Source organism: Petaurus breviceps, unplaced genomic scaffold (genome assembly GCF_028583685.1).
Source record: "Petaurus breviceps papuanus isolate PSGF00001 unplaced genomic scaffold, PetGlider_PUasm1.0 103, whole genome shotgun sequence".
In the NCBI taxonomy this organism is placed as follows: Eukaryota; Metazoa; Chordata; class Mammalia; order Diprotodontia; family Petauridae; genus Petaurus; species Petaurus breviceps.
The window spans coordinates 5,623,400-5,649,484 of NW_027185588.1; the positions used below are offsets into that span (position 1 = coordinate 5,623,400).

Here is a 26,085-nt window from a genome sequence, read left to right on the forward strand (position 1 = left end):
TGATTTTATTTGTACAAAAACTTAAATTTAATATAATCAGCCTTATAGTGGTCTCTATCTCTTGTTTATTCATAAATTGTTCTCCTATTCATGAGTCTGATAAGTAATGTGTTCTGTCTTCATCTAACTTTCTTATGGTATCTCCCTTTATATTTAGGTTATGTATATATTTTGATCTTATCTTGGTACATGGTTTAAGATATTAGTCTATGCCCAATTTCTGCCAGACTTTTCTAGCTTTCCCAATAATTTTTAGCAAATAATGAATTCTTATCCCAAAAACTTAAGTCTTACATTTGTCAAATACAAAGTTACTATAATCCTTTACTACTGTGTATTGTATGTCTACTCTGTTTTATTGATTTACCTTTCTGTTTCTTAGCCAGTACCAAATAGTTTTGATATTTACTGCCTTTTAATATGGTTTGAGGTCTGGTACTGCTGAATATCCTTCCATTACATTTTTTCCCCTTAGTTTCTTTATAATTCTTGACCTTTTGTTCTTGCAAATTAATTTTGTTTTTATTTTTTCTAACACTGTAAAATAATTTTTTTAGTAAATTGGTATGATATTGAATACATCAGATAAAATTGTCATTTTTATTGTATTGACTTTTCCTACCCATGAATGATTTCTCCAGTTATTTAAATCTGACTTTATTTGTATATAGAGTGTTTTATAATCATGTTCATGTAGTTCCTGGGTCTGTTCTGGGAGGTATGCTCTCAGGTATTTGGTACTGTCTACTGTTAATTTAAATGGGGTCTCTCTTGCTATCTCCTCTTACAGGGTTTTTTTTGGCAATATATGAAAATGCTTGTGATATATGTGGGTTTATTTTACATCCTGCTACTTTGCTCAATTTTTGTTTCAACTAATTTTTTAATCGAATTTTTAGGAATTTCCAAATATATCATCATATTATCTGCCAAAAGAGATAGCTTATTACCTCATTTCCCATTTGGATTCCTTCAGTTTCTTTTTCTTCTGTAATTCTCTTGCTAGTGTTTCTGAATAATATTGGTGACACATAGTGTAGTATGTAGTGTAGTTTCCCTATTTATCTCTTTTAATTAAATTTATTTTAGCTTTAACTTTAAAATCATAATTGCTACCCCTGCTTTTTTTTTTTACCTCAGCTGAAGCATATTGGTTTTAACTGTGTGTGTATCTTTAATTGTGTTTCTTATAAACAACATATTGTCAGATTCTGATTTTTAATCCATTCTGCTATCCATTTCTGTTTTATGGGTAAATTCATCCCATTCACATTCAAAGTTGTAATTACTAGCTGTATTTCTCTCCATCCTATTTTTTCTTGGTCTGTTTACCCTATCTTCTTTCTGTCCTCATTTCTAACCAGTATCTTACCCTCCTATTCCTTAATCTACCCAACCTTCTGAAAGTCCCTTCCTTCTCCTATCCACTCACTTTCTTATTTCTTTATAAGTTTAAATGACATTTACACCCTTCTAGATATATATGTAGTTCCCACAGTTCTGGTAAGAGTAAGGTTCCAGCATTACCTGCCCTTTGCCCCCGCTTGCATCTTCTATACCATACTTGCGCCTCATTTGTTTGAGATAATTGCTCCTTTTTACCTCTCTCTACACCCAGTTTTGTTTTTTTAGAAACAGCTCATCATACTCAGTTCAGCCCAGTCTTTGCTTTCAGACTGCTCAAGTAATGATGACAGTCCTAAGAGTACTGACAATATTTTCACATATAAGAAGTAAACAGTTTGACCTTATTGAGTCCCTTATAATTGGACTTAAATGTTTACCTTATGTTTCTCCTGAATCTTATATATCAAATTTTCCATTAAGTTCTGGTCTTTTAATCACAAATACCTGGGAGTTTTTCACTTCATTGAATACCTCCCCCTTTTTTTTTATCAGGATTATACTCAACTTTGCAGGGTAAGTTATTTTTGCTTGCAACCCCAGCTCTTCTGCTCTTCAGAACATTATATTCTAAGACCCATGATCTTTTAATGTAGAACCTGCCAGGTCTTGTGTAATCTTAATTGTATCTCTGCAGTATAGAAATGTTTTTTTTTCTTTCTCTTTAACCTGGTAGCTTTGAAACTTGGCTATGATATTCCTGTAATTCCTGGGATCTGTCAGGTGATGAGCAGTGGAATTTTTCTATTTGTGCTTTACCCTCACATTCTAAAACTTAAGGGCAATTTTCCTTAATAATTTCTTGTAATATTGTATCAAGGTTCTTTTCTTGGTCATAACTTTCAGGTAGTCCAACAATTCTTATATTGTCTCTCCTCAATCTGTTCTCCAGATCCGTTGTTTTTCTAATAAGATTGTTTCATATTCTCTTCTATTTTTTCCTTCCTTTATTTTTGTTATTTCTTGGTGTCTTAGAATGTTATTAACTTCCCTTTGTCTCATTCTAGTTTTCAAGAAGTCATTTTCTTCCTTAAGTTTTTGTATCTCTTTTTCTAACTGGATGACTTTCGTCTCATAATTTTCTTGGACTGCTTATATTTTTTTTTCCTTATTTTCCATTTGACTTTTAAAGTCCTTTTTCAGTTCCTCCAAGAACTCTTTTTGGGCTTGTGACCATTTGACTTTCCTCTTTGAATTAAGAGTGTTTTTTTTTAACTTCACTATCTGAATTATGAACTCAGTTTTTGTTTATATCCATAGTAGCTGTCTATGGTTGGGTTCTTTCTCCTTTACTTACTGCTTTTTATCTTTATCTTGTTGTGTTTTATTTTATTTTTAGCAGCTTATTATTGTAATTTAATCTAGTCTCAGGATGTGGGGAATGGTGCCCCAGGCCTCAGGTCCCTCTTATCATTACTTTCTGAGTTCTCTCTGGAGCCCAATCTTGGCCACTTCTCTCTACCCCTAAGCCATAGCTAGGGACCCAAGCCAAAAATGCAGTTTCTTGCAGTCCCTCCTGCGGGTTACCAACTTCAGCTCTTCTTTCTGCCCTGTTGCTGAAACTGGGGACTCCACTCCTGCAAGTGCCCACAGCCAGCAAGATCCCTACCAAGCAGACCTGTCTAGTCAGCACACCTGAGCCTGGTGTCCCTTAACAGCAGAGGGTCCTTCAGGACTCCTCCAGTCAGCTGTCTGACCCCCTTCACTGTCTGTGAAGTGAGAGTTCCTAAGGCAGAGGCTCCCTCCCTGACCCAGCTGTCCCCAGAGCTTGTTGTTTGTTGATTCAGTGAAGTTGCCCTGGAGGCATTTGCCCTTTGCTCAGGCCAGACCTATGCCCCTCAAGGTCAAATCTTTGCTGAGGTCCTCTCAAGTTGTCTTAGGAGAACAACTATTTTACCCTGACTTTTATTTATTTCTGCTGCTCTGTATTCAGTTTGTGGTGATGTTCCTTCTTGTTAGTGGAGGAAATCGGAAGAGCCTGGAATTCTCTGACCTACTCCATCATATTCTCAGAATCCTCCCCCTCCAGGTCATTTTACAGATGAGGAACTGAGGCAGATAGGGTTAAATGACCTGCCCAGTGTCACACAACTAGTAAGTGTTGGTCAAATCTATGGTCAGATCTGAACTTAGGAAGATGGGCCCAGCTTTCTATCCACTGTGCTACCCAGCTGCCCATTAAAAGTCCCAGATCGTTTCGTGTGAGCTCTGTCTAAACACACCTTCCCTCTCATACCTTTCTTAGATTTCTTTTTAATTTAAATTTCTAGCTTTAAATTGTTTTCTCTGCAGTTCTGTTTTATTAGATTTGTCCCACTGTTGTAGCCTTTTGAGGGCTTTTTGCATCCTGACTCAGTCATCCAGCGTATTAACTGTCCCTCCTCTTGTGTTGTCTTCAAATTTGGGAAGTTAACCATGGGAGATTTCATCCAAGGCAAAATGCTGAACAACATAGAGCCAAGGCCAGATCCCTCTGGCACTGCAGTAGAGGCTTCTTCCAGGCTAAATTTCATAAATTAGTGATTACTCTTTGACTCTGATCATTAAACTAGCTCCAGAATCCTAACTGTAGTCTCTTCATCTGGTCCCTGTGGGTAACATGAAAGATTTTTGCCAATTGCTTTGCTGAAATAAAGGTGGATTAGAGAGAATTTCCCGATCAAGGGTCTAGAAACCTTTCTACAAAAGCAAATTAGTTTAATCTGTCATGACCTCTTCTTAAAAGAGCTATATTGGTTTTTAGTGGTCCCCACTCCTAAACTACTTTCACAGTAATTCACAAACTTTGCTAAGAAATTAAGCTTGTGTAACACACACACACACACAACTTTGCCAAGGAATGAAGTTAGGCTTACAGATCTTTTTGAGGCTCTACCCTCTTTCCCTTTTTTGAGAATTGAGTTAACATTTATTTCTCTGTCACCAACCCTACCCTCTCTTCTTTAGAACTTATTAAAAACCATTGAGGGTCTCTTAACAGCCATACAGGAGCATAGATATATAGCTGGAAGGAAACTTAAAGGTCTTTTGGTATAATTTCCTCTTGAGGTAAGTGGGGCTCAGAGAAGTAAAATTATTTGCTCAGGGTCACATAGGCAGTTGGGAAAAGCTGGGCTTAAAGGCCAGACCTTCAATTCCATATCCAGCGTTCTTTACATTGGACAGCTCTGCCCCTTCTCTTATATTATTTCCACAGTTCAATTGTCTCATGTACACACACACACACACACACACACACACACACACACACATACACACATCCTCCTATACATATATGTAATATATACATATATGTTCCCTTCAATTATCCTCATACTGAGAAAAGTCTCATGAGTTACAATTATCATTTTTCCATGTAGGAATCTAAAGAGTTCATCTTTAATAAGTTCCTTATGATTTCTTTTTCCTGTTTACCTTCTCATGCTTCTCTTGCTAGTATCTGAAAATCAAATTTTCTGTTCAGCTCTGGTCTTTTCATCAAGAATGCTTGAAAGACCTCTATTTCATTGAATGTCTATATTTTCCCCTGAAGTATTATACTCCGTTTTGCTGGGTAGGTGATTCTTGTTTTTTTTTTAAGCAATTGGGGTTAAGTAACTTGCTCAAGGTTACACAGCCAGTTATTTCTGGGTGTGGTGCTGAATGTCTGAGCCTGGATTTGATCCCCAGGTCATCCTGACACTGGAGCCGGTGCTCTTACTCACTGAGCCACCTGGCTGCCCCTAAGCAATTAGGGTTAAGTAACTTGCTCAAGGTTACACAGCTAGGTGTTTCTGGGTGGGTAATAAGTGTCTAAGCCCAGAATCGATTCACATGTCATCCCAACACTGGAGCCAGTGCTCTTACTCACTGTGCTACCTGGCGGCCCCGTGATTCTTGGTTTTAATCCTAGCTCTTTTGGCCTCCTGAATATCATATTTCGAGCCCTTCCATCCCTTAATGTAGAAGCTGCTAGATCTTGTGTTATCCTAATTGTGTTTCCACAATACTCAAATTTTTTCTTTCTGACTGCTTGTAATATTTTCTCCTTGACCTGGGAACTCTGGAATTTGGCTATAACATTCCTAGGAGTTTTCTTTTGGGGATCTTTTTCAAGAAACGATTGGTGAATTCTTTCGATTTTTCTTTTGCCCTCTGGTTCTAGAATATCAGGGCAGTTTTCCTTGAGAATTCCTTGAAAGATGATGTCTAGGCTCTTTTTTTGGATCATGGCTTTCAGGTAGTCCAATAATTTTTAAATTATCTCTCCTGGATCTGTTTTCCAGGTCAGTGGTTTTTCCAGTGAGGTATTTCACATTGCCCTTTATTTTTTCATTCTTTTGAATCTGTTTTATAATATCTTGATTTCTCATAAAGTCATTAGCTTCCATTTGCTCCAGTCTAATTTTGAAGGAATTATTTTCTTCAGTGAGCTTCCTTTTTCATCTGGCCAATTCTGCTTTTTAAGGCATTCTTCTCCTCATTGACTTTTTGGACCTCTTTTGCCATTTGAGTTAGTCTGTTTTTTTAAGGTTTGTTTTCTTCAATATTTTGGGGGTTCTCCTTTATGTCTCTTACTTGATTTTCAAAATCCTTCTTGAGCTCCTCCATGGCCTGCAACCAATTCATATTTTTCTTACAGGCTTTTGATGCAGGAGTTTTGACTTCGTTGTCTTCTTCTGGTTCTATGTTTTGATAGTCTTTTGTCACCAGCCAATTACTTGACTTTTGAGCTCTTTGCCATGGTAGAACTCTGCTTCCAGAGTGGAGAGAGCTGTGTCCCAAATTTCTGGGGTTTTGTGCAGCTGTTGTTAGAGCTTCTTCTAAGCACCTGCCTCAGAACTGTGAGGAGGACACAGCCACCACAAGCTCTGCCACGCCAGCGCTCCTCACCCCAGGACCACCAGCCAAGACTGCAACACAGATCCAAGCAGGGAAAAGCAAGAGAATCCTTCCTCAGCGCCAGCAAAAAGATGCTTGCATATGCCCTCTGGTTAGTCCTGTGGTCCCCCTGCTGTCTGTGGGCCTAGAGCTCTGGAAGCAGCCACTCCACTGGCCCAGGGGCAGGGGCCGGACCACGCTCTTCTCTCACCCAGGTCCAGCAGAGTTCCCCAACCTTCACCAACCTTTTACTTTCTCTTTGGTGTTTATGGGTTGAGAAGTCTGAAAACTGCCACAAATGCCAGTGATTTAGTCCCCTGAGGCCTGCTCTGGGGTCTGTGTCATGGGTCCCTGTCGGCCTGCCAGGCTGCCATCAGTGGGAGATTTGTTTCATTTGTTGTCATTTTGTGGGTTCTGTAGCTCTAACATTTTTTAGAGTAATTTTTTACAGGTATTGGAGGTGGTTGGAGCAGGAGCTCAAGCAAGTTCCTACTTTTACTCCACCGTCTTGCCTCCACCCCCCTATCCTGCCTAGCTTTTTTCCATCTTATTTCCTCAAGGATTTGGACAGCTGTTTCTTACAATTTTGTAAGAATCCTTAGACTTACATTGAGAGACCCTTAGTGATCAGTTAGGATAGCCTAGTGATTTTACAGGTGAGGAAACTGAAGCCAAGTTCTTTTACTCTAGGAAATAGTGGTGTGAGTTTTGTCAAGGTCTGGTGTATATTTTCTTAACTCCATGTTAACCCTTTTTGTTTTATCCTTCAGAGTCTACATATGGTTCTTGTTAATAGAGGAAAAAGAGTGAAGCAGTGGCTCTATCGAGTAAATCTGCTGTCTCAGTTTTTGTTATCATTACCCATCTTCTCCAAGCAACTACCCCTTGAGTTTCCTTTTGGTGGTTTTCTTTCTTGCTGTTGATCTGCCCTTCACTGACTGATAGGCCCATCATTGTAACAGCATTACTTTGCCATCAGGCTATCCCTTCTCACTCATCCCTGCCAAGAACCTTCCTTCTCTTCCAGTTCCCTGTAGGAGAAAGTCCAGACTCCTCAACCTGGCATTCCAGGCACTTAGCAGTCTGTCTCAAGTCTACCTTTCCTGCCTTATCAAATACCATGTCACCCTCCACATTCAGCCCAGACTAGTTTATTATAGGCATTGCACCTACCTTGGGCATGCCATTATATGCCCAGTACAAAGCCTTGTACGTTATGACTGTTCGATAAGTACTTGCTAGATGAATTCTTGCCTTTATTCCTCCTGTTCCTGCTGATTGAAATACCACCTCCTTGGATTAGCTCCCTGCCCCCACGTAGACTAAGTCTGACTTTTTCAAGGTCCTGCTTGAGTCCCATTTCTTTGATGGAACCTTCTTTTATTGTTCTGGTCTTCCTGGATCACCCCTTCCTTTGGTCTGACTGGATCACTTACCTGGATGGACTAGCATCAGGAAACTGAGTCAGAGAATGTCAGAGCAGCAGAGGGTGTAGAATTCCTCTAATCAGACATTGAAGAAGAGACTGCAGGTCAGAGAGATGTTATCACTATTCTAAACTAGTCTGTTTTTTTCTCCTCCATTTAGTAAAATTGGAAACCTCTCAAGGACAGGCCTTGTGTTCCCAGCTAGCATAGTGGCTTGCTCAGCAGACCCTGAAGCAGTATGAAATTATATGATGGGCCAGTTTCTCTCTTTGCAGAGGAAGCTTCTCAAGGATCTTAAATCCCAGTGGCAGGAGGCCTTGATGAAGACGTTCAGGGAGACCAAAGTCCACATGAGTAAACTACAACACCAGGTCAACCTTTACCCCTACCTGTGCCTACTGAAGGACTCAGATTATGTGGACCTCATGTTGCAGGTAAGCAAGGTGACCCCTTTGTGCTCCAGTGAGAGAGAGAGGTGCTGGGAGCTTAGCTGCTGATGTCTGTGGAATGGCTTGTGTTGAGGGGAATCCCTGAGGTCCCCTTCCCAGACTAGACTACCAGGGAACAGTCAAGGTCAAGGCTCTTCTGCTTTGAACTGAGGGTAGACACTAAGCCAGAAACTTGGGTTGGGCAGGCATGAAGCGTTTGGTGATAGGAACATATGGGGTGTGTGTGTGTGTGTGTGTGTGTGTGTGTGTGTGCAGAAGTATCACCTTCCTAAATTTGTTTGTGGTGGGGGCAGGGAAAGGGAATAGGTGACCATCATGCCTGGCCTAGAAAGATTTTCCTTACCATGTTGTGCTACTAAACCCCAGACATATCTGAACCAGCCAGCCCCAGGCTGAGACTCCAATCACTCCCCACAGTTTTCTGGATGTCTTGTAGCCCCCACATTCTGTTGTCTTCAATAACTGCAGCCCCTATGGGGGCGCAGCACTGCTGGTCCAGAAGAGGAAGGAGAACCCTTCTTTCCTTTATTTTAGAGAGAAATAAAGGAGTGACAAAGAGATCAAAAAGGATTTAAGAGCAAAACTTTCTTTCCCCCCTACTTAATAGTATTTTATTTTTTTCCAATTACATGTGAAGATCATTTATAACATTTACTTTTATAAGATTTTTAGTTAAAATTTTTTCTCCCGGGGCGGCCAGGTAGCACAGCAAGTAAGAGCACCGGCTCCAGTGTTGAGAAGACCTGGAGATCGAATCCCGGGCTCAGACACTTAGCACCCACCCAGAAACACCTGGCCGTGTAACCTTGAGCAAGTTACTTAACCCCAATTGCTTAGGGGTGGCCAGGTGGCTCAGCGAGTAAGAGTACTGGCTCCAGTGTTGGGATGATCTGGAGATCGAATCCCGGGCTCAGACACTCAGCACCACACCTAAAAATAACTGGCCGTGTAACCTTGAGCAAGTTACTTAACCCCGATTGCTTTAAAAAAAAAAAATTTTTCTCCCTCCCCTTTCCCCTCCCCAAGATGGCAAGCAATCTGATAGAGATTCTACATGTACAGTCATATTAAACATATTTCCATGTCAGTCATGTTGTGAAAGAAGAATCAGAATAAAAGGGAAAAAATATGAGAAAGGAAAAAAAAGTAAAAATAGTATACTTTGATCTGCATTCATTCTTCATAGTTTTTTAAGAACAAAAGTTTCTTAAAGAAATTAAAGGGGAAAGGTTATTCAATTCAGCCAGCATTTGTTCAGTGCCTACCATATGTTAGACTGTGGGCTATGTGTGGGGAAACAGAGACAGAAACAAAATAGTTCCTGCCCTCTAGGAGCTTACCTTCTTAGAAAGGGGAAGGAGGGTGATGACTACATTTACACAGATAAGTAAATATGTGCTGCAAAAGAAAGCTTTGCTCGTATTTGTAAAGGCCCAAAGTTGGTCTTTTCTTGTGCTGAGCTAGCCAGGGCACTACCCCACATTCTTTCCTTTCAACCCCCAAGCTCCAGAGGATTGGGGAGAAAGCATCTTGGAGAGTACTGTCTGTATTCCCCCATCAGACTCTGGGAACCAAAAATCATTAAGGTGCTGATGGGCTAAGAAAGGCCATTTAAAGCTTCCCCATGGACACATTACACATTAGATAGTTCAGCAAGGAGTTATGGGGAAAGAAGGCAGGAAGGAGAAAAACACCCTGCGAGGAAAGTCTGGTATCTAGAGATTGTAAACCAGAGAAAATAGAAGTCTCTGCACACTCAGGGCCTGATGACCCTTTAGTAACTGCTTTGTTGGGAGGGATTACAGTAAATTCCCTACAACAAAGTCATGCATACAGATACTTTATTTGGTCCTACCTGTGAGTTGGCACTTTTTTGAAGAATTTATGATTTTTTTATTAGATTTTAAATGGAGGGGAGAGCAATTATAATTGAGTTCTTGCACAGTTGTTTAAAAACATTTTAAATTACCAAACTCTTTAATTCCCATCTCTTTTTTCAACTAAAAATGCCAACCTTCAGAAAGAACTATTATAATATATCAGAGGAGAAAAGAGGATAGTGGGTGGTCTGTCTCCAGCCCCTCCCCCTCCTAGTTGTATGACCATGGGCCGGCTGCTTGACCTGCTTGGTGCTGGGTTTCCTCATCTGTAACCCTTTCAAATGGGAATCAAATACAGGGGCTGAACTAGGTTGTCTCTGAAGCCCAACTCTAGAACACTCCCAGCATCACCTAACACCTAAAGCTGAAGTCAGAACTTGATTGTGTATATAGCCAGAAAGCCAAGAGATAGGGCTTCAGAAAGCCTGAGAAGACTTGTGAACCGTTGCAGCACAAGAGCAATATTATGAAGATAATCATCTTTGAGAGCCTTAGGAGCTGTGATCAGCACAATGACCCCCCACAGTCTCAAAGGGCTCCTGCTGAAGCGTGTTGCTGACTTCTACGTGGAGCACTGACGGGCCCAGAGAGCAAACTGATACCTGTTTGCTTCTCTCTTTTTTTTCAGATATGGCTAATGCTGGAGTTTATTTTGCAAGACTACATATTTGTAGTGGGTTTTGTTTTTCTTGGCTTCTCAGTGATTATGGAAGGTGGGAGAAGGGAGAGAATTTGGAACTGAAAATGAAATTGAATTTTTTTTTAAAGAAATAAGACCAGAGATGAGTCTGCGCTGAGGTGTCGGTTGAGGAGAGTTCTCTGTTAGTCTGGCCAGCTCCAAGAGAAGCCCAGTAGACAGTAGCAGGCTTCTCCAGGGACTGTCAGCAGAGCATCCTCCCGGCAGCTCTGGCTCCCCAACCAACCCCACCAGAGAGAGGACAATGAAGGAAGGGCAGGAAGGAAATCAGGGTCTTGTGCTCCCTACTGGGAACTTCTCAAGCGGGGGAGTTGGTTACTCCAGGGTTTAGAGATAGAGGTTTCATATGAGAGAAGGCTAAGAGGGCAGCCCCTGAGGTCCAGGTGCTAGTGGACTATGATCGTTAAACTTAACTAGATGTCTGGAGGGGTCTTGTGTCAGAGAAGACAATGTCAGAACCAGGGGGAGCCCGTTGAAAGTAGATTGTAGAATGTGAGGTTGGAAGAGGCTAGACAATGTAGGATAACAGCAAGGAGGAGCCCAAGGATATAGAATGGTAGAAGTAGAAAGGCCCTGAGAAGATGAAGTAACAGGATTTGTGGGGGGTGTCCTTTTAGAACACAGACTCTGGGAATTGGAAGGGTCCTTAGGGATCACTTCCGAAAGCAATCCTGAAGGTCCTGGGCTGCTCTCCTATTTGAATGTTTTTGTTTCTTAAACCAAAAAATGAGACCAGGAAACAGAATTTTCTTCACCAATGAAAAACTCCAGGATAACTAAGCAGTGCTTGGAGTAGAGGGGCCCAGACTGGCTTAAGGAAGGTCCTTAAGATACTCAGTTAAGGAAGAAGCAAGAAGCAGTGTTGGCAGAGGGAGAGATGAAAAACATTGATCTGACTAAAGCCACTAAAGTGGCGCAAAGATCTGAATTCTAGTCTCTGCTTTGCCATCGACTTCCCAGGTTTCCTTGGGCAAGTTCCTTCCCTTTTGGGCCTCAGTTTCCTCCTTTGTAAGAAGGTGGTGCTAGAGGATCTCCGAGGTCCCAGTTGACACCAGATTCTGGGTACCTGAGAAAAGAAGCAAGAATGTTTTGGGGAATTCAGAAAAGGCAACGTGGTCTTTGGCACAGCATTGCTTGCACCTAAACCTAGGCTTTGAACATAGTAGGTGTACAACACAATAATTATTTGATGACTGAAATTGATTTGCTCCAGAATCTTGACCCATGGCTGGTGGGTCATCACAGTGAAGTAATATTTAAAGGTATGTCCTCAGTAATAAAAAAGGACTTCCACTAGGGTTTGTTGACTTTCTTGACTTGTTCCACTTGGAACTGATAGGTTTTATCTACTAATCCATGGGGAGGCTGTGCCCTTGTTTGTTTGCTTCTCAGTTATATATATTTTTTCAATTAACCAAAATCTGCCTTCTCTCCCTCCTATGTATGGAATGCCCTCCCTTCCCATCTCCACTTCTGGTTTCCCTGGCTTCTTTCGAGTCCCAGTTAAAATGCCATCTTCTAAGGAAGCCGTTCCTTGTCCCCCCTAATTTCTAGTGCTCTCTCTCTCTTGATTCTTGCCAGTTTATCTTGTATATGTTTTAGTTCTAGTGCCTTCCCTCTGAAATGATGTCTGGTTTATCCTATTTATAGCTCATTTAAAAATAATTCTTTGCATGCTCTCTTCACCCATCGGACTATGAGCTCCTTGAGAACAGAGATTATTTTTTTGCCTTTTTTGTATCCCTTCTGTTTATCATAGTGCCTGGCATGTAGTAGTAGGTGCTTAATAAATGCATGTGAGTGACTTTACATCAATTTATATGACTCTTCCCAAGTTTCTTACATCACAGTAGTAGTCTTCCCTATATCATGACTTGTACAGCTTCTCTTATTTGATGGGCATCCCCTTAGTAGTCAGTTCTTTGCCAGCATGGAAATAGCTGCTATAAATGTTTTTATGGAGCCTGTGCCCTTGTCCCCACCAGTGGCCTGGCAGCAGCAGCTGTGTAGTAGGTGGCCACCCTCTGCTGGCTTGTCTCCTGAACTATTAGCTTGCATATCTTTCTGTGCATTGGATTCCCATAGCCCTTAGCTAGGCACCTTAGCTATTCAGATTTCTTCAGGAATATTTGCTCCCAGTGGGAATGGAATCCAGAAAGTTCTGACTCTGGGCTCACTGGTGGCCTGCTCATGGCCGTGCCTGCCCCCAAAGCCTGACTCACCCCTTCCTTTTTTTTTGGTCCAGGCCCTCTTTAACTTGCCTCCACATGGAGATTCCTTAATCCACCTAGTCATGGATCTTGCGATGAAGGTTTACAACAAGAATTTAATCCAGAAAAAGGTGAAACCCTTTGTATTAGATGAACTAAAGAGGAAGTATATGAATTACCTACATCTTTTGGCCAAGGACACTCAGGTAAAAAGGATTTACCTTCCTCCCTCCCTCCGCCCCTCCCCTCCAACTTGAGCTCAGAACAGAGAGGCATGAACAAGGGCCCTTATCTCAAACTCAGCTTTATACTGGATATAGTTAACAAGTTCAACATTGGTTTTCTGGGGTCCTGTGTGGTAAGGTGGGTACAGGGAGCTAGGAGGGCCCTTAGAACACAGGATGGCAGAACTGGGAGGGACCTTAGAACATAGAATGTCAAAGCTTGGAGGGCCCTTTTAGGGAGCCCAGAATATCAGAACTGAGGGGCCCTTAGAACACAGGATGTGAGCTGGTAGGGCCCTTAAAACAAACCCTTAGAGAGCCCTTGAACTAGAAGGTATCTAAGAAATGTGTCTAGTATCCAGTTTACAGAAGAAATTGAATCTCAAAGTTGGGGAGGGGCTGGATGGAATTTTCTCCCTGATAATTCTCTGTGGGCCTTGTAGCTGGACTCCTGCCTGCCTCGGGAGCACTGGGAATCCTTGGAGTCAGAAACCACCATCTGCTCTGATTTCTTCACTGAAGAGAAGGTCTGGCCAGAGGTGGTGTTGGTGCGCCTGGGAACACAACTTGTGGAGATGCTGGTACAGTCCGTCCACATGCCCAGCGATCTGTTCTCCCCCCAGGCAGAGAAGAAAGTCATCCCTGTGCTGTACCATGTTTACTCCTTTCTCTCCATAAAGCAGGTAAAGAAGGCCTGGTAACCTTCATGGTGGCAAGATGGTCTTGGACTCTTCCATCTCTCAAATCTAATCACTTTCCAGATCCTATTGATTTCATACTGTAGTGAACTCAATCTGTAACCAGAAGCCCTGAGTTTGAATTTTTACTCACTACCAAGGGAGCTAACCACCATACTTTTTTGACCTTATTTTACATCACTTCCCATCGCCTCTTCCAGCCTTATCTCAACCTCTGTCATGTCACCAAGCATTTATTAAGTACCTACTATATACTATACTTAGGTCCACAGGGCTTTTTTATTTTATTTTTTTAAGGCCCAGGTTGTCTGGTGAATATTGACCAGGGCTCCAGTGAGAAACTTTTCCCAGGAGAAGAAAAGGTGACCCGTAGGTCTGGCCATGTGTCACGCCCCTTCTAGCTTTAATTTTGTCCTTTTCTACATTCTTATTAAATAAATGAGTTGAGTGGGAGGCCTGGGCTTTGGAATTTTGGATGGGAGCCTTTCTTTTCTCTGTTGACCTTGATTCTAAAGATCTTACTTTGATTCTTGATTTTCCAGGTTGGTTTCATTAAACCCCACCCAACCTTCAATCAGCTGGTGGCTGAAGCTGCTTACACCAAGCTGACCTTTGATTCCTCTCTCATGCCTATGCTGTGCCCTCCAAAGCCTTGGACCTCACCTCTCTTTGGGGCCTATATCCTCCACTCCACCAAACTGATGCGCTGCCTGGAGGGGACTGTCCAGCACCAGGAGATGCTGGAGAGCTGCCCTCAGGGGCAGTTACACTCAGTACTTGATGCTCTCAATCTGCTGGGTAACTGTGCCTGGAAGGTGAACCAGCCAGTGCTGGACCTCATAATCTCCATCTTCAATGATAAGGGCAGCAAGAAGCTAGATGTGCCCCCACCCATCTCAGAGGCCCCCATACCGCCTTCCCACCAGCTCTCCAAAGATGCCAGCTCTTTAGAAAAGGCAAAGTTGCGGCGAGAAATTGTCCAGTGCCACAAGATAGCCCGGGAAATGTACAGCCTGCGCATGGATGCCCTGTACAAACTGTCCATTGCTCACCACCTGCGAGACCAGATCTTCTGGTTTCCTCACAACATGGACTTCCGGGGCCGCACTTACCCTTGCCCACCGCACTTTAACCACCTAGGCAGTGACCTGACCCGGGCCATCTTGCTGTTTGCTGAAGGCAAACCCTTGGGACCCAATGGCCTAAATTGGTTAAAGATTCACCTCATCAACCTGACAGGACTCAAGAAGAGAGAGTCGCTGCAGGCCCGCTTGGCCTATGCCAATGAGATCTTGGACGACATCCTGGACTCAGCAGACAATCCACTAACTGTAGGTGAAAGTGGCCACAGGGTATTGTAGTGAGAAAGACAGGGCTGCTGGGCTTGGGTAAGGGGAGTGTCCAGGGTCTACCTCCCTCAGAGAATCAGTGAGTCAGAAAGGAAGGTCAGAAAGCCACCTGCCACTGAAGGACCATAGACTGGCCAGTGTGCCCAGTTAATAAACTGGTGACTAGTTTGGCCAGCATCAGCTGAGTTAATTAGCTGCTTTTCCTCTCCCCAGGGAAGGAAGTGGTGGATGGATGTCGATGAGCCCTGGCAGGCCCTAGCCTGCTGCATGGAAATTGCCAGTGCTGTCCGGTCACCGGATCCTGAAGCTTACATCTCCCATTTCCCTGTCCATCAGGTGAGTGGAAGTAGAGGTGAATGAATGGTTCTGTCCATGGTGGAGTCCTGCCTGGAGGAAGAATATGGGGAAATTCCTGGGAAAGCTATGAATTCCCTGCACATTGGACACATTGGAGCTGTTCCATAAGACAACAGGATGCCTCAGGAAGAAGGGTGGTCCTCTCACTGGAGGCCAGCTGATCACTTGTGGAGAGTGTGTGTTTAAAGAATCTTGGCATCTGAGTTGTGTGGGCCCTTCGAGGTCAGTTAGCTGTTCTAGGTAGAAGGAACTTCTGTTCAGGTATAAGTAGGACTAGATCTCAAAAGGTTCCTTCCACCTATAAAATTCTGTGGGCAGTTATGAAAACCAGCAGAGTTTCCCCTCTGAGGTAGGAAAGGAAGGAAACAAGTATTTATTAAACCCCTACTGTATGCCAGGCACTTTGCTAAGTTCTTTTTACGATAATCTCATTTGATCCTACAACAACCCCAGGAGGTAGGTGCTGTTATAATGCTCATTTTAGGGTTGAGGAAACTAGGGCAGACAGGTTAGGTAATTTGCCCAGGATCACTTCATCACATTGAAGCTGGATTTGAGTTTAGGTCTTTGTGACTTCAGGTCCAGGATTCTAGCCACTAGCCACCTAGTTGACTGTGGAGTTCAGTGACAGACAGGTCTTACAGCCTTGCGCACCCACTTTCTGGGAGCAGTGAGAGTAGGCAGGACACTGGAGAGGGGCAGATGGTTTGGAGCACCTGGCAGTGCTCACCTCCCCCTCAGCTGACTCTTAGGACTCTGTTCAACTAGCATTTCTAAGGGCATCTGTTTGCCAGGCCCTAGGGATAAAGGCAGGAACAAAATGGGCCTCATCCTCATTCCTAGGGAGAAATAACATAGATAAGTAAATTTAAACTATATCCACATCAAGGCAAAGTAATTTTTAGGGCAGTGGGGAGAAAGAATACTAACAAGTGGGGAGCCTGGGAGTTGAGCCTTGAAGGAACCTGGAGAGTCTGTGGGCCCATGTGAACAAGGCGAGCATTCGAGGCCTGGGGGCCAGAGGCACAGAGGAGTGGCATGTGTGCAAGAAATAGTAATCCACCTGACTTGGCAGAGAGATCCATTGGAGCCAGCTTTCAGAGATCTCTGATGTCTGGAATTTGTATTCTATCACACAAGTAATTGGGAATTTCTGAAGTTTCTTGAACAGGGGAGTGGCTTCAGAGATATCAGTTTTGCAGCTGTGTAGGTTGGAGAGGGGAGAGGCTGGAAGAAGGGGGACTTATCCATGACATCCAGGTGAGAGGGGACTCAGCTGAGGTGTTGGCTGAACAAGCAGAAGGGGGCTCTTCACCAGGCCTGAGTAAAGGCTGAATTGATGGAAGGAGATTGGACCAGAGCTGAAGCCCTTGTGCCCTGGCTCATCCTCCCCTCCAGGCAAAGGGCCAGGTCTTCTATATCCATTACAAGAGATTTGCCTGATCCCATTATGTGATCACAGGCTCAACTGGGTTTTCTGCCCCCAGAGATGGAGAATCTTCCACTCTCCTCCTAATGGCTGTGATATTATTATTCTAGGACAGGCAGACCAAATGGACCTTCCCCCTCCCCCATCCTACCCCAAGCTTTCCTCTTCTGTGTTCAGCTTTAGCTTTGTAGGTAGCTGCTCCTTTCCTCCTTTCCATGGAGTCTTCATGGACCTCCTCGTATCCAACTTCCTTTTCTGTGGGGTTCAAAGCTGGTACCTCTTACTGTTCTTCCCCATCTATGTGACTGGGCCAGACTAACCTCTGTTGGTCCATTTCCTTTTTTTGCTTTTTTTTTTTGAGGGGGGAAGGCAGGGCAATTGGGGTTAAGTGACTTGCCCAAGGTCACATGGTTAGTGTTACGTGTCTGAGGCCGGATTTGGACTCAGGTCCTCCTGACTCCAGGGCTGGTGCTGTATTCACTGTGCCACCTAGCCACCGCTGTTGGTCCGTTTCTCCCTTTCCTGTTTGTCCTGGCCTGCTTGGTAGGTTTGCCTCCTGAGAGTTGGCTAAGATCCTCTGAACTGTTCCCCAAATCTGGCTTCTCTCTCCAGGATGGTTCCTGTAATGGGCTCCAGCATTATGCGGCTCTGGGCCGAGATGTTGTCGGAGCCACCTCTGTCAACCTGATGCCCTGTGACGTTCCCCAGGATGTGTACAGCGGTGTGGCCCAGCTGGTAAGGAGCCCTGCCTCCCTCCAGGCTCCTAGCTTTCCCTCAGGCTGAGACTCTTGGCGGCCCTGCCTCTTGGAGGTTGGACAGGTCCCAGGCCTGAGCCCTGATCCCAGGCCCTTGCCCCCTCTCCTCTGTGCAGGTGGAAGAGCAGCGCAGAAAAGATGCCACCAAAGGGCATTCCATAGCCCAAGTTCTGGAGGGCTTCATTGGACGCAAGGTGGTAAAGCAGACAGTGATGACGGTGGTCTACGGTGTGACGCACTATGGTGGCCGGCTGCAGATCGAGAAGCGCCTGAAGGAGCTGGATGATTTCCCCAAGGTCGGTCCTTGTAGGGCAAGGGGCCCGTGGCCTTGCCTTCCAGGATGCCCTGATAGCCATCTTCACTCACCTGTCCCAGACAGCTCCCTCCCTTTCAGTGGCTTTGGGGCGCTGTATTCAGGTCGTTGCTTCTCAGCCATGGCTCCCTCACCCATGATCTTACTGTGAACCAGGACACCACCCTTGGTGCATCTCCTCAGAGCTTTTCTAGGGCACGTTTGTGAACAGAGAGGCGGTGGAGACCACCGTGGTCAACGTGCACGTGTTTCCATGCATGCACCATTGCTAGGAGTAAGGAACTGCAGAGTGACAGAGAGCTGCCTTCAGCGCCTCCTGACACGGGTCTGGGCACATCTCTCACCTCTCCCCTTCCTGGCCACTCACCAGGTCCCTTTATTCTTGGTATTGTTTTGTATTCGTCCTTTCCTTCTCGGGCCTAGGCTGGCCTCTTAGGACAGTCTCCTTCCTAGCTGGTCTTCCTGCCTTCAGTGTTTCCTAATGTATTTGATTTTTTAATTTTTTATTCATTTTAAACTTAAATATAAAACAAAAAAAAGAGCAGCTCCACGTACATAGCAGAGCACGAGAGGATTCAATACAGAACAATAAGTTTCCATTTCATGAAAACCTAGATAATAAATCCTACACATTGTTTTCAAAGCAACCCAGCTTTTCTGTGCTCTCTTCTAGATTTTGTGCTGTGCACTTTTTATTTCATTTTATATTCCCCCTGCCCTCCAACATTACAGTTAAGCAGGATTATACATACATATACATATGTACACACATACATATATGTAAGGCCTTACTATGCATTTTTCTTTTTGTCAGTTCTTTCTCTGGAGGTGGAGAGGGTGGAGAGTATCTTCCTTCGTAGGCCTGAGTCTTTCCTTGTTATTCTGAATCTAAACCAGCCCATCATTTCCTGTATCACGGTCATATTCTGTCACAGTCATGCACCACAGCTTTTTTAGTCATTTCCCAGTGGAAGGACATCTGTCATTTTAGCCAATCTGATAGGTATGAGATGATCTCTCAAAGTTGTTTTAATTTGCATTTCTTCAGTTAATGATTTAGAGCATTTTCTTATATAACCATATATGGTCTTAATTCCTTAGTCAGAAAACTGCCTGTTCCTATCCTTTGACCATTCTTCCATTGGGGTCTGACATATTTTTTTTTTCCTTTTTGAAGGACATTTGGGGTTAAGTGACTTGCCCAAGGTCACACGGCTAGTTTTTTGTGTTGAGTGTCTAAGTTCAGATTTGAACTCAGGTCCTCCTCACTCCAGGGCCAGTGCTCTATTCACTATGCCACCTAGCCGCCCCTGACTTATATTCTTATATTGAGAAAGTTCTCCATATATTTGAGAAATGAGGCCCCCCCATCTGAGAGGTTGTCTATGAAAGTTTCTCCCACATTTTAAATGCATAAACTGAGGCCTAGAGGCGTTAAGTGATTTGCTCAGGATCTCATTCAATGGCAGAACTGGTGCTTGAACTCATGACCTGACTCCTGATTTTGGTATCCTTTCCCTGAGCCACATCCCCATTGTTTTGCTGTTACTCTGTTGTGGTCAGGCTGGCCCCAGCCTCTGGGGAGAGGTCCCAAGCATGTTTAGCTGCAGCTGGTGCTGCAGCACAAGCCCTGGCCTGCCTGGCAGTGACTCAGGAGGTCCTGGGGCCTGTTCAGTACCTGACATCCTCTGTGACCTTGGGCGGGCTGCTTGTCATTGAAGCTGGAAAGGCCCTTGGAACTCACTGGGTCAGAGAGGTAGAGGGGCTTGGCCCAGACCTTCAATCTCTTCATCTGTAAAATAGGGTAACCCCTGCTCAGCCTCCCTTCTGGGATTGTTTTGAAGATTCACAAGAAGAGCAGATGGAAAGTGTGCTTTGTAATTGTGGATCCCCACCCCTCAAGTCATGGTCATTCTCTTCACAACCCAGTGAGTCCCCTCCCTCATCCTTGTATTTCTCTGAACCCTGCTTCACCTCTGAGGCAGGAGAGTCTGCAGGGTCACTGACTGCTTGGCCATGGAGGGCTTTTCTGATCTGTTTACATCTGTCTTCCAGGCTTCCCAGGCCTCTCCAGGTCCGCTTCTTTAGGCCTGAATGTTTTGTACCCATCTCAGCCTTTCCAGTCATCGAGGCTTCACCGTTAAGTTCCTTCTCCATTCCTTCATTTAGTCATTCAACAAACATTAAATGCCCCCATGCACAGATGGAGCTCTCACCCTGGTTCTTTGGATGAGAGGTCTTCCAGGTCTTCCAGCTCTTGCCAGCTGCCCAGTCACGGGCATCCTTAGACTCCAACATCCATCAGCTGACTGACTCTCTTTCCCCTTACCAGGATTATGTGTGGGAAGCCTCCATGTACCTCTCCCGGCTGGTCTTCAGTAGCCTTGGTGAGATGTTCTCAGCAACCAGGGAAATCCAGGTACTTCCTCCCCTCCCCTTCACCAAGCTCTGTGGGTGCCTCACAAATGGGCACAAACTGTTAGAGGACTTGAGCTGCCCGCCTGAGTTCTGTCTGTGTGGTATCTGGCAGGGGCAGCCTTAGTCTTGGTGGGAACTCTAATATACCGACCAGAAGGCCTGGGCTCTCTCCACCACTAGGTACATGACCATGAAAGAGCAAATCTTTCATTTCTCTGGGGCTCGGTTTCCCAATCTGTAAAAGCACAGTGAGAATCTTTGTACCATCTGCCTCAGATTGTTGTGGGGCAAGCTCTCTGTAAACTTTAACGTGTTTTAAAGTGGGCACTATCTCTCTTGCCCTAGTGTGCAGGCTGATCACCATTTTACTCTGGAGGCAAAACCAGCTTCCTAAACTGGGCCTTCAGTCCATCACCCTCATCCAGCAGTTTGAATGCTGATGTGCCCCCCACCTCCCATTTTTCCTAGTAACCTCCACAGACAAGACTTCAAATTGAATTGATTTGCAGCTGTTCTCCCCCTTTCTTCTCCTCCCCCCGTATCAGCAAGCACCCTAGCATACCCAGGATGGCTGCTAGCACAGGTTCTTTGATCTGCTTTTCTAAAGGAAAGCAACTCAAAAGGGGTTAACAGTCTCACTTTAATCGAACATAGATATCAATCACTTAGTTCAGGGGAAAAAGTCAGCACCCTGAATACAAACAGAAATTACAAGCAGACAAAAAATATGGACAGAGAAAATAACACAGCTCAACAGACCAACAGATTGGGCTTCTAGCTGTCTGACCATTACATCCATACCTAGTTACTTACCAGAGAGAGCAGCACCAACATCTGGGTCTTCAAAGCCAGAGGGCTCAATAGCTGCCCAGAGTCTGAGCTCCAAAGCAAAACCTCGACTCAGAGGCGTGTATAGCCTTCTCCAGGGTCAGAGAACATCACAGCTCTCATGACCTACTGCCTGATTACAAAGTAACAAAAAGTGGACCTTCCTGAGAAACAGGCCTCCCCTAAGCAAAGTTCTCCAAGTGAATCCCATTAAGGGTCAGGGAAGATCTTCAGATTCCCTTAACATTACACCCCTCCCCCACCCCATATAGGGCTGGGTCCACTTATAGCAGGAGAGGAACATTTCTTCCCAGAGGGAATGCCTCAGCATTGGTGACCAAGGCTTAGCTCATTAGTTAAGTCAGAGGTCCCAGGCATGGTGAGGCATCCTCTTTGTGTTTATAAGTGTTTCTCCTTTATCTTTGTTATCACTCATATAACCCCATGAAATAGGGAGTGCTAATTCTGAGGCCTGTGAGTATGGGAGGCATCATGGTGCAATGGGAAGACCTGAGTCTAGATCCTTGGTTAAGTCACTCCACCTCCATGGGCCTCAGTTCCCTTACTTGTGAAGGCCTAGTTTTGTATAGGGAGGTTCATTCCCAGACGATTGGGCCCAGGGTGGTTTGTGATCTTTGTCAGTGAGGGAGGCACCCATATCAGAAGGTACTCCTGGATCTTTGAAGTTCAGATAAGAAAACCAGGCTCAGGAAGGGAGCAGCTTCCAAGGTCACTGAGATCTTGTGATTCAAACCCAGGCCTTTGGACTCCAAATCTAGGTACCTTTCTGCTTTGAAACGCTCCTCTCAGAGCCTTCACCTCACACTTCCCCTCTGTCCCCCAACCCTGGTTCTCTCTGTAGGACTGGCTGACAAAGAGTGCTCACCTCATCTCTAAGTCAGGGTCCACTGTACAGTGGGTCACCCCTCTGGGCCTTCCCATCATTCAGCCGTATCACAAGACCCAGAAAATCATCGTAAGTGACCCCTTCCCTGAGCATATCCCTGCTGTCTCTTGCCTCTCCCTCCCAAAACGTGGTGGGGTGGGGGTGGGGATTGTGCTTACATTTCCACAGTGACTTCCTCACTCTCTCCTCAGGTTCCTGGGAGTATGCAGTCTCTGTGCCTCTTGAGTTGCTCTGATGTCAACCAGTGAGTGACCTCTCATACAGACTCCAAGTCACGGGGAATAAGTGCCTGTCTGATTTCAGACTCTAGCACCAACTGTCCCACATACCCACCTCAGAACACTCCCCTCTGGCTTCCTCACCAGCCTGGTGCCAGGGGAACTAGCTTTTAGCCAAGGGCCGAAGCCCTTGCATCCCAGGCACTGATTTCTTTAAAGTGCTCAGTAGTGATATCCCTTCTCAGTGGCCTGGGGATCCAGTCCTGCTTCAGATTGGGGCTGGAGGTTTTGCATACTGTGAATTGTTGGGAATAAGGAAGAAGAGGTCTCTGGCCCAGGAGTTCAGTGAGACAGGTATCCCCTTCCCCTTGTCCTCTCAGGAAACCAAACACCTTGAAACAGACGAATGCTTTCCCCCCCAACTTCATCCACTCGCTGGACTCCACCCACATGATGCTGACTGCCTTGTACTGTCACAGGTAAGCAGCCAGCCCCTGGCCCAGGTGTGCAGCTGGCGTAGGTGTGGTAGAGGTGGTCCTACCAACAGCCTGTAAGAAACAGCCTCATCTACCAGCCTGCAGAAAGGCTTTGTTCCCTGACCCTTCTCCAGTCACTTCCATTCCTGTTAGGGCTCTGTAGGTACGGGTGTGGGGGTATGTTCAGGGAGGGGGTGGGGTCTTCCTCTGTATCATTTGCCCTGGTCATAAATCTTCTAGGCCCCCTATCCCCCTGAATTTTGCTTATGGGACTCTTGAGTTTTATTCCCTTAATTCTTCCTTTAGCAAGCTGGGAGCCTTGGCAGAGAGGGAGCAGCTTCAGTTGTAGATGAAGGAGCTGAGAGTTCAGATTAGAGCAGGACTTTGGCAGCCGACAGCTATTCTCCTGGGCCATGTATGAAGTCAGAGTCCCCAGGGGGTTCATTTGTTCTCTGCCCACCCCTCAGCTGTGTTTCCTTCTGTAACATCAGCCCCCCACGCTAACCTTTCTCTGCCTCCCAGGAAGGGACTGACCTTCGTCTCTGTGCATGACTGCTTCTGGACACATGCCTCCACTGTGGACATCATGAATGAGGTGAGTGACCTTCCTTGCCATACTCATAGGTTCTGAAGGTGAAGATCATAGGGTGAAGCTTGCAAGAGCCCCTAGGTGCTCCTGTGTTGCTCTCAGAGATGCTGCCAGTCAGCCTTGCCTTGGGAGGCACAAAGGGAATTCATATAGAAAAGGACAAGGGGGCTAGCTAAGTTCTGAGGTCGCTCCAGTTTGGAGAGTCTGTGAACTTCCTTTTTCCCATTCCTCACCTCTTGGCTCCCTCTGGGCCGTCAGTAACCAGGGCAGGGCCTCAGAGGCTAGCTGGTGTGTTTCTTTCTGAAGCCAACTCCAAGGTAGCAGGTGCCTTGAGAGTCCAGAAGCCCAGACTAGGACTGCTGTAGGTCCCCCTTGGCGCCATTGCTCTGATGAGGCTGAGCAAGGCTGGGCCACAGTTGGGGTGATTTCTGCTGAGGGGGGAGTATCTCAGTTGGGAATCTTCCTCCATTTCCCTTCCCATCCAAAAGGGACAGGAAGGAGACTGAGACTTCAGTTTTCTCCTGCTTTCCAGGTCTGTCGTGAACAGTTTGTGAATCTGCATAGTCAACCTATTCTGCAAGAATTATCCCACTACCTGGTACAGAAATACTGCTCTAAAACCCAGTGAGTAACCACTTCCCCTCCCCTCTTCTTCCCAGTGGCCAGGGGGCCTCTACTGAAGGGAGAAGGCTTTCTCCGGAGAGTTCAGAGACAGGCCTTGGCATTGGGCCTCTCCTCCTTGGCCACTGGACAGAAACCCCTGGGGTACAAGGGTCTCTGACCCAATGACTGAGCCCTGGAAATCCCTGCTGGGTTGTGGAGGCCGAGCCACTCATTGGACAGACGGCAAAGCTTCTGCCTGGAGTGGGGAAGGGATTTGCCAGGTCGAGGCAGAGCCTGGAATAGACCCCAAGTCTCTGTAGCACCTTCCAATCCACCCCAGCTGCTGTTCAGCAGTACATCCTGCTTCCTTCAAACCCAAATCACCCTAGCCTCTCTCCCTTTGCAGTGACTATTTGCTCATCTGCCCATCTCTGCTGTCCTTAGTGGTCTCCTATCAGGATTCCCTGGAAACCCTGCCCTTTGGGTCCCAGGCCACTTGCTGGTGCTTTGCTATTGGTTGGTCATTCTCTGGTGGTTTTTTTCCCTCTCGGCTTTGATCTTAGGTCTCGTGGCTCCTCTGAGGGAAAGTCTGTCAATGAGAAGTTGATGCTAAGGACTCTGTCTCATGTGCCTGAAAGAGGTAGGAAGGCCAGATGGGCCTGTGTTGTGGGGTGGGGAGGAGAGGAGCTGGGGTATCCTGTGCATCCAGACTGTCCACCCTTGGGAGCCAGGCTGAGCCCCTGTGGCCACTCCCATCCTCCCTCACTTGCCCCCACCCCATCTTAGCAGAACAGAGCCCCAAGGATGAAGAAGAGGCATTGTGTGGGGAGTGTCTGAGACCTGCCCACCCTGAATCCCACAGCAGTCTTCTGCCACTTGGGAACCTCTTCACTGATTCATCTCCCTCCAGTTCTGTCCTGCCTCCCATGCCCTAGCCCCTCCAGATGAGACTCCACCCACTCTGCAGAGAGGCTTTGGCTCTGGCCCTATAACCTCTGCCCTGAGTCTCGAACACAGGGCCTTTGTGCATGAACACCTGGGAAGGGGACCCAGGACTGTTGGCCTGCAGCCTCACCCTCCACTCTCCCAGCACTTGGCAGCGCATCTCTCTTGGGATGCTTTGATGAGTGGTGGAAGGGCCCTGGCTTCACTGACTCATCCTTTTCTCCATCCCTCTCTTAGGAGATTTTGATCTACAGAATGTGAAGAAATCCACCTACTTCTTCAGTTGAAGATAACTCTGAGTATGCCAGGTGCCCCTGATGGGACCAGGGCCCATTCCTGAGACTGAATTCGAATGGCCTTTGCCAGGGGAATCCCTGCATCCTGAGGATTTGGGGATTTGGTTCCTCCTGGTCTGTGCCTTTTGGGCCCTCCCTGCATTGATCTGGCAAAGAGTCCATCCTGTCTCAAGCCCAGGGTGAGCTCATCTGGCAGTGAGGGGCTGTGTCGCCTTCGATTGTCATCACTTAGACTGACCCGTGGTTGTGGGCACAGCTCACAAGAATGCTTCTGGGGCTGTTTCCCAGCCTTAGCTGCATGAATCTCCCAGCTCTCCTAGCTGACCTCCCAGAAAATACTGGGGCCAGGCCACATTCCTTACTCACTTATATCAGCCTCCTGACCCACAGGTACCAAGGGGCCCGTGACCCAGGGGAATGATGAGGAATTGGCATTAGACAGGATTCTCCTTGCAGGAGGACCACTGGATTTTCCATACTTTTGCCTATTTGTCCATCCTGGGCATCCAGAAACCTCTGGCCCATGTACAGTAGTGTAAATAAAAAACTGTTAACCCCAGTGAGAATGCATGCTGTCCAGCTCTGCTGGCCCCACAGAGGGGCAGGGGGAGAATCACCCAGCCTCATAGACCTCAGCTTGCAGGTGGGGGAAGGGGAAAAGCACCACTGAGAATCCTGATCTGACCTGCTCTTGTCAGAATGGAGATTTCACAGATGGATCAGGGGAAGAAGGGGAAAACTAGCCAAGACCAG

At 45.8% G+C, this 26,085-nt stretch overlaps 1 protein-coding gene across 1 annotated transcript in view; it reads left to right on the forward strand.

Annotated features, from left to right (window-relative positions):
- POLRMT (RNA polymerase mitochondrial) overlaps window positions 1–25,891 on the forward strand; it is a 38,927-nt gene extending 13,036 nt beyond the window's left edge. Inside the window, exons 7-21 of the mRNA XM_069101965.1 lie at window positions 7,967–8,125; window positions 12,963–13,133; window positions 13,595–13,834; window positions 14,392–15,180; window positions 15,412–15,534; window positions 17,597–17,719; window positions 17,856–18,035; window positions 20,385–20,471; window positions 22,161–22,274; window positions 22,397–22,449; window positions 22,804–22,902; window positions 23,422–23,494; window positions 24,021–24,112; window positions 24,655–24,731; window positions 25,274–25,891. Of these exons, the coding sequence (XP_068958066.1) occupies window positions 7,967–8,125; window positions 12,963–13,133; window positions 13,595–13,834; window positions 14,392–15,180; window positions 15,412–15,534; window positions 17,597–17,719; window positions 17,856–18,035; window positions 20,385–20,471; window positions 22,161–22,274; window positions 22,397–22,449; window positions 22,804–22,902; window positions 23,422–23,494; window positions 24,021–24,112; window positions 24,655–24,731; window positions 25,274–25,323 (2,430 nt within the window). The 3' untranslated portion in view covers window positions 25,324–25,891. The remainder of the gene's footprint in view (window positions 1–7,966; window positions 8,126–12,962; window positions 13,134–13,594; window positions 13,835–14,391; window positions 15,181–15,411; window positions 15,535–17,596; window positions 17,720–17,855; window positions 18,036–20,384; window positions 20,472–22,160; window positions 22,275–22,396; window positions 22,450–22,803; window positions 22,903–23,421; window positions 23,495–24,020; window positions 24,113–24,654; window positions 24,732–25,273) is intronic.
- The last annotated feature ends 194 nt before the right edge of the window (window positions 25,892–26,085 follow it).